The sequence below is a fragment of the Dermochelys coriacea genome, chromosome 3 (assembly GCF_009764565.3).
Source record: "Dermochelys coriacea isolate rDerCor1 chromosome 3, rDerCor1.pri.v4, whole genome shotgun sequence".
Classification (NCBI taxonomy): Eukaryota; Metazoa; Chordata; order Testudines; family Dermochelyidae; genus Dermochelys; species Dermochelys coriacea.
In genome coordinates this window covers 201,301,790-201,318,841 of record NC_050070.1, presented here as the reverse complement: position 1 = coordinate 201,318,841, position 17,052 = coordinate 201,301,790, and the positions used below count along the sequence as shown (strand labels likewise).

The window sequence follows — 17,052 nt, the reverse complement described above, 5'->3', positions numbered from 1 at the left end:
TGTGGCACCTTAGAGACTAACAAATTTATTTGAGCATAAGCTTTTGTGAGCTACAGCTCACGGTAAATTAGCTGTTAACAAAATTTTCAAGTTTGGAAGGTCCCTGCAAATAGGAGGCATAATATTCTCTACACAGGATATTTTACAACTAAAACAAAATTGGTTGCATAAGGGCAAAATTTCAGTACTGTTCTCTTGGGTTTTAGCCAGATTTACTGCAGCATGGAGAGTGGTAGATTTAAGCATACCAATAACATACTGGGAATATTGCTGCTCTAATAATTCTGCCTGAGCCTTCCACGATTTCTCTCTGACGCAGTATTTCAGAAAAAGCCCCTGAAAAGTTATTATTTAAAAACAAACAAGATCTGTCACTAGCCCTGGTGGAGACTTGTTTGTAATTCCCCTGTGAACAGAATTCTTAGATTTCAACCTAGTAGGCCACGAAAAGTACAATGTAGCAATGGCAAATATCACGAGTCACTCAGCTGTCTGCTGAAATGTATGCAATTTGGAAATCATACTTGTTTTTATATCCAGGACGGTGATTCATCCTTCAAATGAAGCTGTGACTTGCCTCTGCATGTTTTGCAATGCTGGCTGGCTTCATAAGCGCATAACTGCATGCTGTAACTCCTACCAGATTTCTGAGCAAGGAGCAGACTAATTCCTTAAACAATGGCATTTGCTTTTAGACAATTCGTCCTGGTAGCTGCTGATTTAATGCTTGCCTTGACCCTTTCCTGCTTCCTTTATGCTTTCGTGTGCATCTGCACTGCATTCCTCACCTGCTTTGTGATCGTTTTCTCCTTGGGGATTGTGAAGAAAATGGAGAGAAATATTGACATAAAAGGGAGAGCCATTGTGATTCTAGTGTCCAACAGCTCCATCGGACGGACGTTTGCCAGGAACCTGGACGAGGCAGGTTTCAAAGTGTCTGCTGCATGCTGGCCACCTGAAAGGAACTGGGCAAAGGTTCTAAAAGGATATTCGCCAGACACGAAGCTGACACAACTTCATATAACTGAGGACGAGTATAAGATGACAATGAAAACCTTGATAGAAAAGCACTTATCTCTGAAAGGTAATATTTAGGGCAAGACTGTGGATTATGTCAATATTAGAAATGACCCCAAAGAGCACATCTGTGTGTGAGGGTCCTAGTTTACCAGCAAACTAGGAAGGCAACAATACTGTAAGCATAGATCTCCAGGTATATTTATTGTTTTGCATTTTGTTCTGCTTAGACAAGGAAAATAGACTAGTCAGTTTTACTTGGCACTAAAGGGCAAAGTTTCCGCCCTAGCGCTTGTGGAAGGTCCCCTAGCAGCAGGATTGATAAAAGTTCCACTGCACAAGGTGTGAGCAGCCCAAGGAATGAAAGGGACTGAGCCATTTGCTGTGCAGATTCTCTGCTCCTTTTTTCCATGGCAGAGGTGCATATGGACATAGAGGACTGGAGTCACCTCTGCAGAGGCAAGGTTGACAGGCTGGGCGAAAGAGCAAGAGATGAAAGAGGTTTGGTGAGTGTCCTAGGCAGAAACAACATGCCTGGCTTTTGTTACACAGAACCAAAACGTGGAGGGGAGGACGGGAGGGGGGTCATGTTAGATCCTCAGCCAAAAGCACAAGATTGCAGTTGGCTAATACCTGCAGGTGGCTAAAAGATTGCAGCACTTTGCTTTCTGATCTGGACCTCACCACAATTATTCATGGCTGGGTTGTCTCCAGATTAGATTACATGGGGCTAAAGTTGAAGACAATTCATAACCGTCACCTGGGACTGTAAGAGGCGGGCAGCCTGTTGAGGTACGTTTCTCTCAGAGAACATACAACACCTGTGCTTAGGAATCAGCCAGTGTGTTTCTGGATGCAATTTTTAAAAAGTACCAATAGTGAACTACAAAGTGCTAAATAGTTGGGGCCCAGCTATGCCAACACCCAGAGGCAGATTAAGGTTTCATGGGGCCTAGGCCAGGGTAAGCGGAGGGCCCCTAATGATGCCTTCTGCCTGCAATTCTGCCCACAGGCTACCCCTCCCTCCCCCACAGCCCTGCTCCTGTTCCAACCATGCTTCTGCCCTCTTCCGCAGCCCCCCCGCCACTGCAGTCTGAAACCCGTTTGCTCCTTTCTACCCTCCCCCCCAATACCAGAGAAGCTCTGTCCCCCCACCATGGCCATGGGGCTGCAGCGAAGAGTGAGAGCTCCCCTAGCCCTGAGGCCAGGGCAGGGAGTGAGAGCTTCTCCAGTCCAGGAGCTGCAGCCAGGGTCTGGACGCTGGGGCTTCCCCCACCCTGCCTGGTGCTTCTGCCGGGAAGTGGGGTCAAGGTGCAGGGGCTCCCCCTGCCCCAGCTTCCTGGTGCTGTTACCTGGAATGGGGCGCAGGGGCTTCTGCCGGGGAGTGGGGTTGAGGTGCCGGGGTGCCAATTTTTCTGGGGTCCCCCAATTGGCTGGGGCCCCTGGGCATGAGCCCTGTCGGCTCAATCGCTAATCCGCTGTTGGCAACACCAACTCTCATTGTTACTGTAAGAGTTGAGAACAGAAAAAGTGTTTGGTAACAGTCCCTTGATTTAAATCTGAGGGGTCTGGCTGTGAGATTTTGAGCAAGGGCTAATCAACTCTGGAACGTACTTCAGTAGTTGATTGGCAGAGCCCAATATTGCAAGGTTTCTTCATGCTCTCAGCTCTAAACACGCCTTCCTGGCTAGACAATGAAAGAGGGAGAATTTTAGGTTTATGTTTGAGGGGAAGTATCCATTCTAGTATGGGCACTGGGCCTGTTGAATTTGAATGGATCTTTGTAAGTGGTTGTACATGTGGATAGTGGTTTAGGTAGACGCCATATTAGAAATCAAAATACACAAATAAATTCAAAAAATCTAGGGTTATAATAGTTGATACTAGCAAACTTTTTGGAAGGGATATGAAACCTCGAACTTCAGTGCTTACGCCAATCTTTAACTATTAGAGATCAGGAGACAAGTTTTGGTTCCCACAAATCAAGAAGAATGTTGATAAACTGGAGAGGGGTCAGAGGAGAGCTACCGGAATGATTAAAGCATTAGAAAACCTGCCTTACAGTGATAGCCTCAAGGAGCTCAATCCATTTAACTTAACAAAGAAAGGTTAAGAGGTGACTTGATTACAGTCTATGAGTACTTACATGGGGAACAAATATTTAATAGTGGGCTTTTCAACCTATCAGAGAAAGGTCTAACAATCCAATGGCTGGAACTTGAAGCTAGACAAATTCAGATCTAACGTAAACCTGTACAGAATTGTTGGGTATTGTATTAAATTAACCAGAAGCTTGATCACATTGCAATCTGCACAGGAGTCCTCATGGGTTTATAAACTCTACCAGAAACCCTGCAAGTGTTATGATCTCCAGCGGTGTTGCTGCAGGTCCAATATGCTTTGCTAGAGTCGGCAAATATTTTGGGAAAGATCCTCAATGACATTAGTGAGCAGTTGCTTGTACCAGTAGTCCTGTTGACAGCAGTGTGTATATAGTATGACTATTTACCATTAGATAAGGAAATTCTCCAGATGAGGAGAATGCCTCATGTAAGGGAACCATTTTGTCTAGGGAGGAGGGGAAGATACAATCAGTCTACATGGCTAATAGGTTTTTCATGTCTTAAGAAATTAGTCATGTATGTTTTTGCAGAAGGGGCACAGAATAGGGCAGGAGCTGGATACATGCCTCAAGCTAGTGACACTCAATTATCCAGGTGCCTTTTCATACTTGAGAAAAAGGCAGATATCAGACAATGCATACAAGCAGTCAAGAAAGTGGGGAAGTTCTATGGCCTGTGTTATGCAGGAAGTCAGACTTGATGATCAGAGTGGTCCCTTCTGGCCTCAAAATCTATGAATCTATCAATATTTAATGCTAAGATCATGCAAGGAGCAGTTCTAGTTAAAGATATGCTTGCATATACCCTGTGTCATCTTTGTGTCATGCACGCATGCTTTAGCTCCTTGTGCTGACATTCCTGTATTTCTCTACATACATTCAGTTTTGCCAGTCCCCAGTGTTCAGAAACACATGAGTCAGATGCCCAAAAATCATGAGTGGCTTAAAAATACTGATTTTTTTTTTAAAGAAATGTTGGGTCCTTTTTATTTGTCTTCTGGCTTTTGAGCCTTTAGGGTGCACTTGGGTCACCTTTTCAAGTTTTTCCCTGCAACCATGAGAGCTAGAAACATACGTTTCATTTACAGAGAGAGAGAGAGAGTCTCACCAAATCACATGCCTCCAAGAGCTGAGGCTCTAAGGAAAACATCCAGTATTACAAGAGTTGCTGACACTGTGTATGAATGATCTGGGATCCAGCTGCTAGAGAGACTGCTGCTACTCATGTTTTTGCTGTTGTCTGGATATATTGCCTGGAACTGTTGTCTCGTGTTTTATGACCTTCAATGGTGGCTGCAAAGTGAGGCCTTGAGGGTAGCACAGTAAAGCAAGTTAAAACTGGGGAGATTCTTAAAGCTTAATATGGCTGTGAAGCAGCCCCTCCCCACTGCAGAAAAGATATAGGCAAAACAAAACACAACTCTTGCCTGTTAGCGTGATTAATTCCGATAGTGCTTGTCACCATGATACCCAGCCATCCTCCTAAACACAGGAGTTTAGAAACAATATACAAAGGGTTAGTCAAATGCTCAATGAAAATCAGTAGTTGTTGCATCCTGCCCTAGCTTTTACCAAGTCCAGGGTATTCCAGAGGCGGCAGCTCTCAAGCAAGAGCAATCTGGTGATGTGTGTGGAGTTCTCAGATGATCTTAACGGCTGGGGCAAGGTACCGGGTGAAAGATGGTTTCAGATAACCCAGTCCCAGACTGTTCAGATTTTAAAGATCATCACCTGCAGCTTGAATGGCACCCGGTGCAGATTTGAGCACAAGTGTCATGCGTCCATGCTGGCCTGGGTCACTCAGAAGCTGGGAACTTGGACTCTGATCCTGCAGTGAGTTCCCTATGGGCAGATCCCCATGGAGCCCATTGACTTCAGCAGGGCTCTATGTATGTGTACACAGCACTCCACAGCATAGAGCTGACTGCAAGATCAGGGCCTTGCATTCTAGTTCTGTTGGAGCTTCTGGGACGGCTCCAGGGGGAGTCCCAAGGAGACCACTTTGCAGTGTTTTATACAGAAGATCCCAACCTTTCCTGTGTTCTAGGATAGCTCGTTTCTCTCCTCAGACGGTTCATTCCTTCTCCATTTATTGCTTTCTGTTGTTGCATTTCTTGTACCCGCCTTTTCCCTGGCTGTCCCTAAACATCCTCAGTCTCTTCAGAGGTCCCCTCTTTTCTTTTCTCCTTCCTATGCTTTATTCATTTTGTCCCTTGGGGTTTGATCACTTTCCTTCTATTTCTAAAGCCTCTATTTCCCTGGTCCTATTCTGATTTATTTAATTCGTTTCATTTTCCAATTTCACACTCATTTCCTCTCCCTCGTACTGTTTTTCTCCTCTCCTTTTTCTCTGCTTTGCTCTCTTTTCCTTTCACACAGCTTTCCATATCACTCATCCAACCTTTTCCCATCACTCACCTAACTGCTGCTTTCTACTTCCTCGGTGCCTAAGTCGACCTGCTGTTTGCAGGAGGAGGCAGCTCTTTGTCAAGTTTTTGAATGATGTGTACACATGAAGAAAGTTTTGCCTATTAAAAATCATGAGTTTCATCAATAGTAAAGGGAAATGCAAAATGATAAACTTCCTAGATTTTACTCTTGTCTGTAGCTGGCTGGATTATTTTCACTGTGAATGAATTATCCAAAAGATTGAGCCTTCTTTCTGTTCACGAAAACTCATCCTGACAAGTGTGACTGTATTTGGTATTCAGAAATATTCAAAGAATAGTTTGGCCAAATAATTTAAAAGATAGGTGCCGTTTGAAGTCTCTTCATTTTGACTATTTGATAGTCAGTATGTGAAACGGATAACCTAGGTCATATGGTATTGTTCCTGATCCCTGATTGGATGGGTTAAACTCTTTACACCGAAGAATTCATAAATAAATAATGATGATTAACAAATTGTAAATAATGAATTAGCAAGCACACTTGTTCCTGCACAAATATCATACCCTTCTTCATAAGCACAGGTCTATTCAAATGGGGAAAAATTCTTCCCTTTACAGAGAGCCTAGGCAAGACATCTGCACCACCAAACACCACTCAATCCCTAAAGACAGATCATATGGCCCAGAGAGTTTTGGTTATGCAACCAAAAGTCCTTCTCTATTAATAGCGCAATATTATTGCTAAAAGTCCAAACACTGCCAACCATCTTAGAAATTAATGGAAATGTACTTAAATGGCATAATCAAATTAATTGACATTTGGTCAATGTAGAGCTAAAACTGGGTTCAGGGACTATACCTGCCCCTTTGCCTCACTGCCAATACTTGTGGTTTTGCATTTATATTTAAAATAAAGTTTCTCTTTGCTGTGGCTGTGTGAAAGATTCACACAAAGAATTGGGGAAACTGACTGACTATTGAATGATAAGAGTGATACTGACTATTAGAATGGATTGAAAATTGGACAATTGCCATCTCAATTTCAATTTTGCAAAACCACATTTTCTGACAAAAAACCCCAACCCAACCAAACAAACATTGACGGAAGATTCTTGACCGGCTCTACTGACTATATGCAGAGTGGTGCTTTAATGCACAAAGCAATAAACTAAAAAACAGAGAAACATTCCCCCCACCAATCCAGTTTCATTCAGAAACGAGATCTCAGGTAATACTTATAACAATAATGAGTAAAAAAAGGGTACAGACAGAAATATGACTTTTAAATTGATAGAGTCCCTTTCTAAAGCTACAATTATAGTAATAGAAAGTAAAACCACATAAAGTTAGGATGATGAAGTGACACAGCTCAGATCACAATATACAAAACTAGGGAAATTCTGGGTTAAGGCTGTAACCCAATTCTTAACTCACTCCCCTTTCTATCCACTGGGCTATGCTCTAAATAAAATGCGTCAGAGAGTTCACTTTCTAGTTGCACTTCTATCTTTTATCCTTCCCTGCGGCAGCTCCTCCAGAAATTTTATTCATGAGCCATAACACCGGAGAGCAGTGCACGTCTGATTGCATCAGTCATGTTGAGCTACATGATATAAAACAATACAACATGACTGACATCACAGCCAAGATATGGGTGAGGCGGGGGCGACGGGGAAGATACTTTAAGTAAAACCTCAGTTTTTTTGAGAAAGAAAGGAGCAAATATCAAATGTGCTTGAGCAGAATAATCAGATGCAAGGGGAAAAATCTTCCCATTAACTCCAGGTGGTATGCACAGTGGCCTACGTGCATGTTTGGTGTATAATAAATCCTAACTAATACTTTGCTGAAAAGCACAATACCATATATCTCAAAGCACATAGCAGCTAAAGGTAAGCATTATTGTATGTAAGTAAGATGGTGGATGGATACACCAGCCAGGGAAAGGCAAAGTCCTGTCTCAAGGGGGTAACCTCATTGCCACAAAAGGATTCGAAACAAGAGCAAAGTGGCTGCTATCATTTGCTTTCAGCCACCACCGGCCTTTACAGCTTTCAACAAACTGGGAGTGAAGAGAAAACGCACTTCCTCGGGTACCTTTCCTAGGCCTCTTGCCAGGTCCCCCTAGAAGCGCTTTCCTCAAGGCCTTATTTCAACTCCCTGCTCACTTTCTGAGGGTGAGCCAGGAGAACTCCTTTTATTGTCTCCATCAGGGAGTCACGTGATGAGCAGCTGATTTCTCGCCATCATGTGCCCTGTCTGGAGACTGCAATTCCCAGTAACTCCTGGACTTAAAGGGGATATGCCATCATAACAGACACAGTGGCTAAGCCTGTGCTTAGAGATCTCTGCTTTATTACATCCTCAAAATCAACGAGGAGTCCGGTGGCACCTTAAAGACTAAAATTTATTTGGGCATAAGCTTTTGTGGGTAAAAAACCCACTTCTTCAGATGCATAGAGTGAAAATTACAGATGCAGGTTATTATTATGACACATGAAGAGAAGGGAGTTACCTTACAAGTGGAGAACCAGTGTTGACAAGGCCAATTAAATCAGGATAGATGTGGTCCACTCCCAATAACTGATGAGAAGGTGCCACCGGACTCCTCGTTGATTTTGTGGATACACACTAACACGGCTACCCCTCTGATACTTGCTACATCCTGTTTCACAGACAGAAAAACAGAAATACAAAGAGCTTAAATGTCGTCTCCGAATCAATGGGTATGTCAACACCAGCAGGAAGATGCGATTCCCAGCTAGAGTAGTCATATACACGCTAGCTCCTCTTCAGCTAGCATGCTGAATACCCAGTGTGAATACCCACAAAATACTAGTGTGGTTGTAGTGATACAGACTAACCACTCAAATACATACCCAGAGTGTCAGGTGGGATTGTCCTTGGGTGGCTGGCCCAAGCCATAGCCCATCCTGCTATGGTCACATTGCAAAATTTAGTGCACTAGCTTGAGCAGAACTACTTCATATAGGTCTGCCTGTACTGGGAATTACACCTCCCAGCTGCTGTGTAGACATACCCAAGAGGACTCAGTGGCTAACTCCCATTCCCGTGCTTTGTGCTTTTAAACCAGGGCTGAATTTGTCTCAGTATGCTGTGTAGATATGGCTTAAATATCGTTACATGGGAAAAAGCAACTTCTTAACTAGGAGAGTTGCAGGGGAAAAAACCCTAATGGTTTTTGAAAAATGCCATTTCCATTTGGATGAAACTTTATTCAAGTGGAAATTTTCTGCATATCTCTAGGCTTAAGTAAAATATTTGATAATATTGTTGGATGAACTCATAAGAGCTGTTTGATCTTCCATCAGCAATTTGACATCACTTCTCTGGACTGGGCCACATTGGAGTATAATGGACTGCTCACAATTTGGATTTATTTTTTCACAATTTATTTCATGCAACTTTGGAAATATTTTGCATTAAGCTGGTTGAAGCTTAAAGCTGGTTGAATTTAAAAAATTTTCATGCAAATTATTTGAAGATTTTCATAATTTTGTATTTACCTTTTTGGCTGCAGCTCGTAAAAGTAAAGATTTTCATTAAAATTTTCTATATTTTTTGCAATATCTTTCATCATCTTTTAGTCCGCTCTAATATGAAGTATGTAATGCTAGAACTTTTGGAGAACCGGGATTCCACCTTGGATCCATGTCTAATTGTGTATCACAACAGTTAAGTGTTATATGGCTCAGATTCGCCTCATTTTTTCTAAATGCAGCTGCTACTTGCAATATTTATTTTTAAACGGAGTAATGTCACCTTTATTTGTGTGCAGAGCAATTCTATGAAATAACAGGAAAATGAATTGTAAAAGTTAACACAGCTCATCTCATGTCAATTTGACAGGCATGTATGGGTTGATGAAGAAGCCTTCGGTCCTGCTGTGGGAAGAACAGGAGCCAGACACAAACCGATTCTCTGAGGGAAAAACGTCTTATAAATGGAAGGATGTTTACAGAACTCCAGGTAGGATAAACTTTAGCCAGTTGAGCACATCTGAATATGTTGCTCCTCTTAATCCCTCTCTAGACTTGAGGGGGGGAATTTGTAAAAAAATGTGTAAGCCTATTTGTCTTAATGGAGACTTTTTTTAAGCATCACTTAGCACCTCCGATGACAGGGTTCAATATCTTTAAAAATGTTGTAGCTGCTCCTGGTCAACTTTAGACTCCACCCCTCACTATGGTTGACCATAATTAACTTTGAAAACATATTTAAAATCACCCATTTGAACACACACACACATTCTTTTCTAATCTAGCCAGGGCCTTACTGTAATTAGAATTTGGCAAATAATTGATTTTGCAGTTCAGTGGCCAAATTGGGTGAGAGAGGGGAGAGATTGATTCAGCTTGAACGAAATGTTTCATTTAATTCTTGGGTGCCCCCCCTTTTAAAGTTAATTCTTGCTAAATTTCAAAACAAAAAGTGGTAACATTTTGTTTTGAAAATATTTTTTTAAAATCACTTTTTTGGCTATTTTTTTTAACCCTGGTAGGGTTTTTTTTCCCATCAAAACTCTTCTCATGTTTTCCTCATGTTTTACTTTTCATCTAGTGGACTAAATAAAAAAATGGTAAGCTCGTAAGGACTTATCTAGACTAATACTTAGTTTGCGGCAAGCTGAGTTGCAGATCTACCCTGCACTAGTCTGCCGGGAACTCAGGGTATATCCACATCTGAACTGGGAGGTGGGATTCCAAGCTCACATCGATGTACTTCTGCTAAGTCTGCTTGAGCTAGTGTCTAAATATAGCAGCGTGCCCACAGTTGCATTCTTCTCTTTGCAGCCTTCCTCATGGCACTTCTCTTTCTCCCTGTGAACTATGTGGTGACTTTTGCAAAGAAGAAAAGCCTGCAGTTACTTACTAGCCTGCTGAAGTCCAAAAACTGACAGGTGAGACAACATCTGCATCTTAGATACATCCAGCCTGGCAGAGGGTCCATTCACGTCACACTCCTGAGCAGATGCTGCCCTAGACTCCAAAAATCAGGGTCATTCCAAAATCTGGGGAGTTTAGACCTGAGGCTATTTTCAACCCTTTTAAAATAGGGGCTGTTTGCAAAAGTCACACCTGGATTTGGTTTTTGATTTCCAGTGGCCCCAAGATCCCATGGTGTTCAGACTCAGGGTTTTGGTTTGGGCAAATCTCTAGTATTGGGACATGAGACTGCAAAGTATGCCTGAAATTCTCCCTATCCTGTCCTGTCAGATATCTGTCCTTGCTTTAGAAATTCTATCCTGAAAATTCACTGGGTCTGAGTCTGATCTCTCTTACACCAATATGAATGAGAAGGAACTTCCTTGACTTCACTAGATGTACATTTACAATGTTGTTTTAACCTTGTTGGTCCTAGGCTATTAAGCAAGGTGGGTGAGGTAATATCTTTTATTGGACCAATTTCTTTGGTGAAAGAAACAAGCTTGTGAGGACGGAGGGGTCAGATGTGGAGTGATCACTTTGTGAAAAGTGTTCACCCATCCATGATACAGTGTTTTTGTCTCTTATTATTTTCTGTGTGAGTTCATTGGAGAGCAGAATTATTGTCTTGTGTTACCCCCATAGTTGTTACTTGAGCATTTAGTGCGCTGGACAAGGTATTTTCTGATAGGCATGTGTAAGACCCAGGGATCCTGAAAGGTGTGTTGGGGCATGGGGGGGTATTGATCATCATAGCAGGGGTCACATGTCTCAGTCTTCATCCTCAAAGGAAACCTGCAGAACACCTTCAAAAGATGACTCTGGGAGCTTAAATTCATAACTTTGCTAGACACTAAAAATCATGGACATAGAAGAGACACTGGATTTATGGCTCTGTAAGTGTGTGGGACTCACCCCTGTGGTGCCTCCTGCTGGTGTCCTGGGAATTAGCTCTACTTCCAGCCTTGGAGTGCCCTCTGCAGGCCGGTATCCTGCTTACACCAAGCCCCTGTGTCCTTCCCGGACCCGGTGCCCCTTGTACCCCAGGGTGTTGCCCCCTGGCAGTAACCCCTTACTTGCAGGGTCTCCCCTCCCCAGGGAACCCCCACCCCCTATCCCTACCTTGCCTCAGTCATAGGCTACTGCCAGTCACCAGCAAGACCCCACGCTGTGGGGCAGACTGCAGTATAAGCCCCTCATCACAGGCCAGACTGGGTTTGGACCTGCTGCCTCTGTCTAGCCTGGGGCTGTCCCCTGCACCTGTTTGGCCTAATACTAGGCAACAGCCTGGGGCTTTCCTGGCTGGAGCTCCCCCAGCTCCTCAGGCCCTTCCCCAGCCCTGCTCCAATCCAGGTGCTCTGCTTGGGTCCCTGCAGCCAGGTTCCTCCCTCAGACTAGAGAGAGGCTCTTGAGCTTCAGCCCAGCAGCCCCTTTATAGGGCCGGCCGAGTCTGTTTGGGTGTGGCCACAGCTAAGGCTGCCTCCCAATCAGCCCTGCCCCTCTCCCAGGGCTGGCTTTTAACGCCTTTGGGCTGGGAGCGGTAACCCACCCCAACCCCGTACAGGCTCGTTAAAATGATGTAACACCGATTACTACAGGCTTTCAAGACCTTATCCACTAACCCTGCTTTGTCCTACACTGCAGAGATGTAACTGCCCAGTTCACCTTGAATGGTCTCTTGCAACACATGTTAACTCCTTAAGCTAAACAAGCTGTTCCACCTTGTATTTAGCTGTCATCCTCTGAGTACATTTCCCAGACCCGAAGAAGAGCTCTGTGTAAGTGCAAAAGCTTGTCTCTCTCACCAACAGAAATTGGTCCAATGAAAGATATTACTTCACCCACCTCACTAGATGTATGCCAATATTAACTTTTTCCTGCCAAGCCCATGGGCTTTAACCTATGTCACATCAAATGAGGTCACTTACTCTTATGCTACCAAAAAAACCTCCAAGGCAGAACCTTCCTCTGAGTCTCCCATTGGGTTCTAAGTTGCTTGCTTATTCAAGGCTCAGTTCTGCTTCTGCAAGCACTTCCACTGAAATCATTGGGACAACTTAGGAGGGAAGAAACCAGTCAGCACGGGTGGCAGAATCAAGGCTTTAGATTGTAAACTACTTGGGGTGAGGACAATGGGCCAAATCCTGTGGAATTCTGCAGTCAGTGGAGTTACTGTGGATTTGGATTGGCGTCAGAGCAGAATTTGTCCAGGCCAGTCTCTAATATTGAGATATGATGTGCAACATGCCTCAAATTCGGGACCTGAACTAGCCACCTATTGGTTTCCACAAGGAATTTAAGGTGCTTGTTCTGAACTATAAACCCCTAAATGGCCTGTGACCTGTCTGCATGATGGGCCTTCTCTCCCCCATTGCAATGCTAGCACAGTTGCAGGCAGTGAAAGCCCTCAAGATGGAACTGATGGGAAGGAAAGCTGCCAGCAAGGTGTGCTTCATGAGGGTCCCTCGACTTTGGAACTCACGCCCCTGCTTGGTCCAAGGTAGCCAGACAGTGTTGTCCATCAGGGTATACTGCAAAGGCCCATGCTTCTGGGGAAAGGAGGAGTAGGGTAGAGACTGCCTTTGTGCATGAGGTGGGTCATGTTTGGGTTTCTTCTTACCACTGATTGGCTTTTTTATTGGTTAAAGGCAAGGAGAGGCTCCTGGTTCTGTATGTATGAACATACTTCTTGTGGGTGGTAAAAGCACCTCAGAGGTATTCAGGTAATCCCATTGATTGCAGTGGGAGTTAGGCACCTAAATACCTTTGAGGCCCTAGAAAGCCCAGTAAAGTTAATGAGAGTCTTCATATTGACTTCAATGGATTAGACCTCAGAGCTTGGCATAGATGCTTTTTGAAAGGAATATTAGAAATGGAAATAAATAAATATCAACTTCTCTCTCATTTTGTCTGCACACGCTCACCAGTGGCTGTGCCATAGTAGTGATGTGATATGGATAGGAAAACAGTTCAGTCGAAATGGAATAATTTCCATGAAATCAGAATGACTGGAATTGTTCACTGCTGAAGAAAAAGATTAACCCCCCCCGCCAATACATTTATTTCAGCATGGAACGAAACTTGTGGAATGACTCAACGGGTTATTAATGCCACAGTGAAAAGGAGATACAGGGAGGAGTAACTTGGAATGGAACTGACTGTTTCCTGACTTGCAAGAATCAAGTGCTGAATGGTGTCTTCAAACTTAGTTATAAGACAATGAGAAAACATTGTGAATTAGATCTGGATGGAAGACTATTCCCCTAATTGTATTGCAAGTCTGCTTTCAAAATCACATTTGTAACTGAGAATACGGTGAATGTTGAATTTGTACTGGGATAAATGATCTAAGATGGAAGGAAATAATGAAAAACTCTCCTGAAAGACTACTGAACATTAAGCTTTCGACATACGCTGTGCTATGACTTGGCTTAATTGATGGACAAACTGTTGGTCTTTCATCTCTCAAATTGCAACTCAGAATTATCATTACACATGTGAAATGTAGTCCAGTTCCGGCCCACAGAAAAGAACGACACTTAAGTGTCAAACTGAGCCAAAACTAACCATTAATTCAACCATATCAAAAAGTTTTGTTTTGATTAAAGCTGTTGAAATGAAATGTTTTAACATTTCTGAATAGAAAGTTTTGGTTTCTAGCCAAAAATGTTTGGCCTTCGGTTTTTCATCAAAAAGTCAAAATTTTCTGTGGTAAGCAGACACTTTAAAAAACAAAACTAAACAAAACAAAACACGCATGTAGTCAAACACTCAATTTGCAGTTGAAAAACAGTTTCAATGGAACATTTTTAATCAGCTCTGGTGAGCAATAACATTTTGTCCAGAAATTCCTCGTGCAGTTTCAGATGGATAATGTATTCTTTATTTTCTCCACTAAACAGTTCCATGTCATTGATGTGGGCTTTTAAATGGCTGCTGTTTCATGGATGGTTAAATGATACCTATTTGTATTCACACTGGTATGTACAGCCTGCTTGTACAGTCCTTATTTGAACAAAACACCTTTTAGCTTCAATGGAAATTTTGTTTGCTTAAAGACATGATAGACTAATTGTTTATAATGCTTTATGATCCTTTGGGATAAAAGGAACTATACATTTATAAAATTATGGCTTTAAGGCAATGCTGTTGTGAAACCCAATTATGATATGCCTTCCCTAAAAATATTATAATACAAATTAGCTACATCAAAGTAATCAGAAGTTATATGTTGAGATTTTCGAAGCTGTCTAGGGGATCTGAATGCTTAACTCCCTTCAGTTTTAGTGGGAGTCAGCCACCTAAATCCTTTAAGCAGTCTTGAAACTCTCAGTCATGTATAACAACATTGATAAATTCACTGTTAAAGTTAACACCTTAGCACACCTATTGTTGCCATATGTCCCCATTTAAGCCAAAGGGCAACCTAATTTTGCCAGACCAAAACAAATACGCAAGTCAGAACTGGTCAAAATTATTCCTTTATTTTTTTTTTTTTAAAAAAGGTTTTTTTCCTGCAGCAAATATTTTTTTCTTTCCCCCTGCCCATCCCCATCCAAAAAAATAGAAAAATGGAAAAGGAGAGAAAAAGCCTAAAAAATGAAAAACAAAGCAACTTCGTTTTAGGTTTTAAAATGTATATATTTTCATATTTTCAATTTTTTTTTTGGCAGAACACTGAAAAAATTCGAGAGTTTTGAGAAAATTTTCTGGAAAACAAATTCCCACCCCCGAAACAGACTCACCATTTTCCAGCCAGCTCTAATGAAAATGCAGCTGGGCTACAAATGTTTGGTCCCATGGCAACTAAACCCTCAAATTCAAGAACTGACAATGGAAATGACAGCTGACCACTCAAGCCCTGAACCTTCTCCCATTGAACTCAATGGCAAAATGCCTAATAATGTCACACATGCAGGACCAAGCTGAAAATACACCTGCCTTTCCTGGGTAACCCTCTCAGAATATTTCCCAGCCAAAAGGGTTTATTTACATTACATGATCACTGACATTCTTTCCATTTTCAAAAATATCATGGCAGATGTTATAAACCAATCACATTCTTTGCCAGCTGCCTTTATCAAAGCCACAGTCCCTATATATGCCAACTCTAGCAATGCAGTCAAAAAATACAGCACAAGGCCAATATCAGTACAATTCCACTGGGATAGCTGCTCCTTGGAGTGGTAATTCTCCTGTTAGAATACCTTGCTGTGTTTTCAGGCCTGGTGCTGCAGAATTCCCTTACACGATTAGTGTTTACTCACATGAGTAGTCATACTGAAGCCAAATCTAACTGAGTATGGACTACTCACCTGCATAATGATCTGCAGGGCTGGCGTTTTAGATAAGAAGGTTTTGGGGATAGGAATACCATTTTATCTGCTCGTGTCACTCCTGAAAAGCACTGTAATGCAATGTCAATAATAAATAGCCATTACGGTGGTCTGGTTTTATATTATTGTTACTAACTTGATCAATAAAAACATTGGATGTGCCCTCTTATCTGACCTACATGCTTGAGTTTCTTTTATATGCAACTTCAGAAAAATACAGAATGTATTCACGTGTTTGAATGTCCTTGCAGCTCAACTTTTAGTATATTAACCTATGGGCCAGGAAAGTGTGGGTTCAAATCTCATTCCATGGCTTACACACAACACAGCATAATAATAATTCTGTTAGAGGTTCCATGCATCATACTACACATTGAGCTGAGCTCCTCCTCAAGTTTGCGTTTTCCAAAGTTGGTATTCCTCCCTTTTAATTCAGAAGGGTTTGAGCTTGATCCACATCTTTCGGGTCAGTCTGGTCCCAGCTGAGAGCATGGCTTTCTCAGAGTTAGGATTTCATGTGTAGAACTCTACCCCTAAGAGTGCCCATCTTGGGTCAGCTACTGTTCATTTAACTTCCCCTGTTTCCATCTGCCATTCTGTATGGATAGAGTGGCAGTGTTTGACATAGGGAGAGTCTGCTGTTAGTCCGTCATGTCTGGTTAATGACCATTATCCCACTCATATTCTTGCTGAGTAGTACCTTACTACACGAGTAATCCTATTAGTTTAAGCAAGACTAGTTGTAGAGTAAGGTGCCACTCAGGGAGAGTAATGGTGTTAGAACCTGGCCTTAAATAATCAATTTGTTTTACATAAAGACATTTGGGAGCTAGGCACATAGATTCTTTAAATAAAGAATTTTAAAAATGCATACTTCCCCCCAAATCCCTAGAGACCTTTGAGTTCTTCTTCAACAAAGCAGTTTCCTTGTCCCCTCATTCTCTGCCCCTTTCCTAGCCTGACCGTTTGTTCGTAGTTACAACTTTCTCCTTTCCTCTAGCTGTGCTCTATAAACTTTGAAGCAGATCTGCACTTAGCACTGAATTGGGCTTCCAGGTAATGGATCAGATTCTCAGCTAGAGTAAATGAGTGTAGCTTAGCTGACTTCAGTGGTTAGCTTTGCGGACTTTCCAGGATACACAAAAAGGTGACTAAACAGACAAAGGAAGAAGAACAGGATAACAATGGGGATAGATGTGATTGCACAGCTTAGTTGTCGCACTGCTGACAGTAGTCACTTT

The 17,052-nt window shown here is 42.4% G+C and overlaps 1 protein-coding gene across 2 annotated transcripts; it reads left to right on the top strand.

Moving 5' to 3' along the window:
• Positions 1-530: 530 nt before the first annotated feature.
• Positions 531-16,047, top strand: LOC119853596. 2 transcript variants are annotated; one of them, XM_038396825.2, is made up of 4 exons: positions 531-1,084; positions 9,400-9,519; positions 10,344-10,450; positions 13,544-16,047. In XM_038396825.2, exons 1-3 carry the CDS (start codon positions 679-681, stop codon positions 10,445-10,447), a joined length of 630 nt encoding a protein of 209 aa, XP_038252753.1. In that variant the 5' UTR covers positions 531-678; the 3' UTR covers positions 10,448-10,450; positions 13,544-16,047. The 2 variants fall into 2 exon arrangements, with proteins under 2 accessions (XP_038252753.1, XP_043368047.1); XM_043512112.1 differs by lacking the exon at positions 10,344-10,450 and having other exon boundaries at positions 610-1,084.
• The last annotated feature ends 1,005 nt before the right edge of the window (positions 16,048-17,052 follow it).

Bases quoted from the DNA above. Each gene is read 5' to 3' on its own strand.
- LOC119853596 (XM_038396825.2), top strand. From the start codon at position 679: ATGGCATTTGCTTTTAGACAATTCGTCCTGGTAGCTGCTGATTTAATG. The intron at 1,085-9,399 runs GTAATATTTAGG...TCAATTTGACAG, and splicing joins AAAGCACTTATCTCTGAAAG to GCATGTATGGGTTGATGAAG. The intron at 9,520-10,343 runs GTAGGATAAACT...TTCTCTTTGCAG, and splicing joins GGATGTTTACAGAACTCCAG to CCTTCCTCATGGCACTTCTC.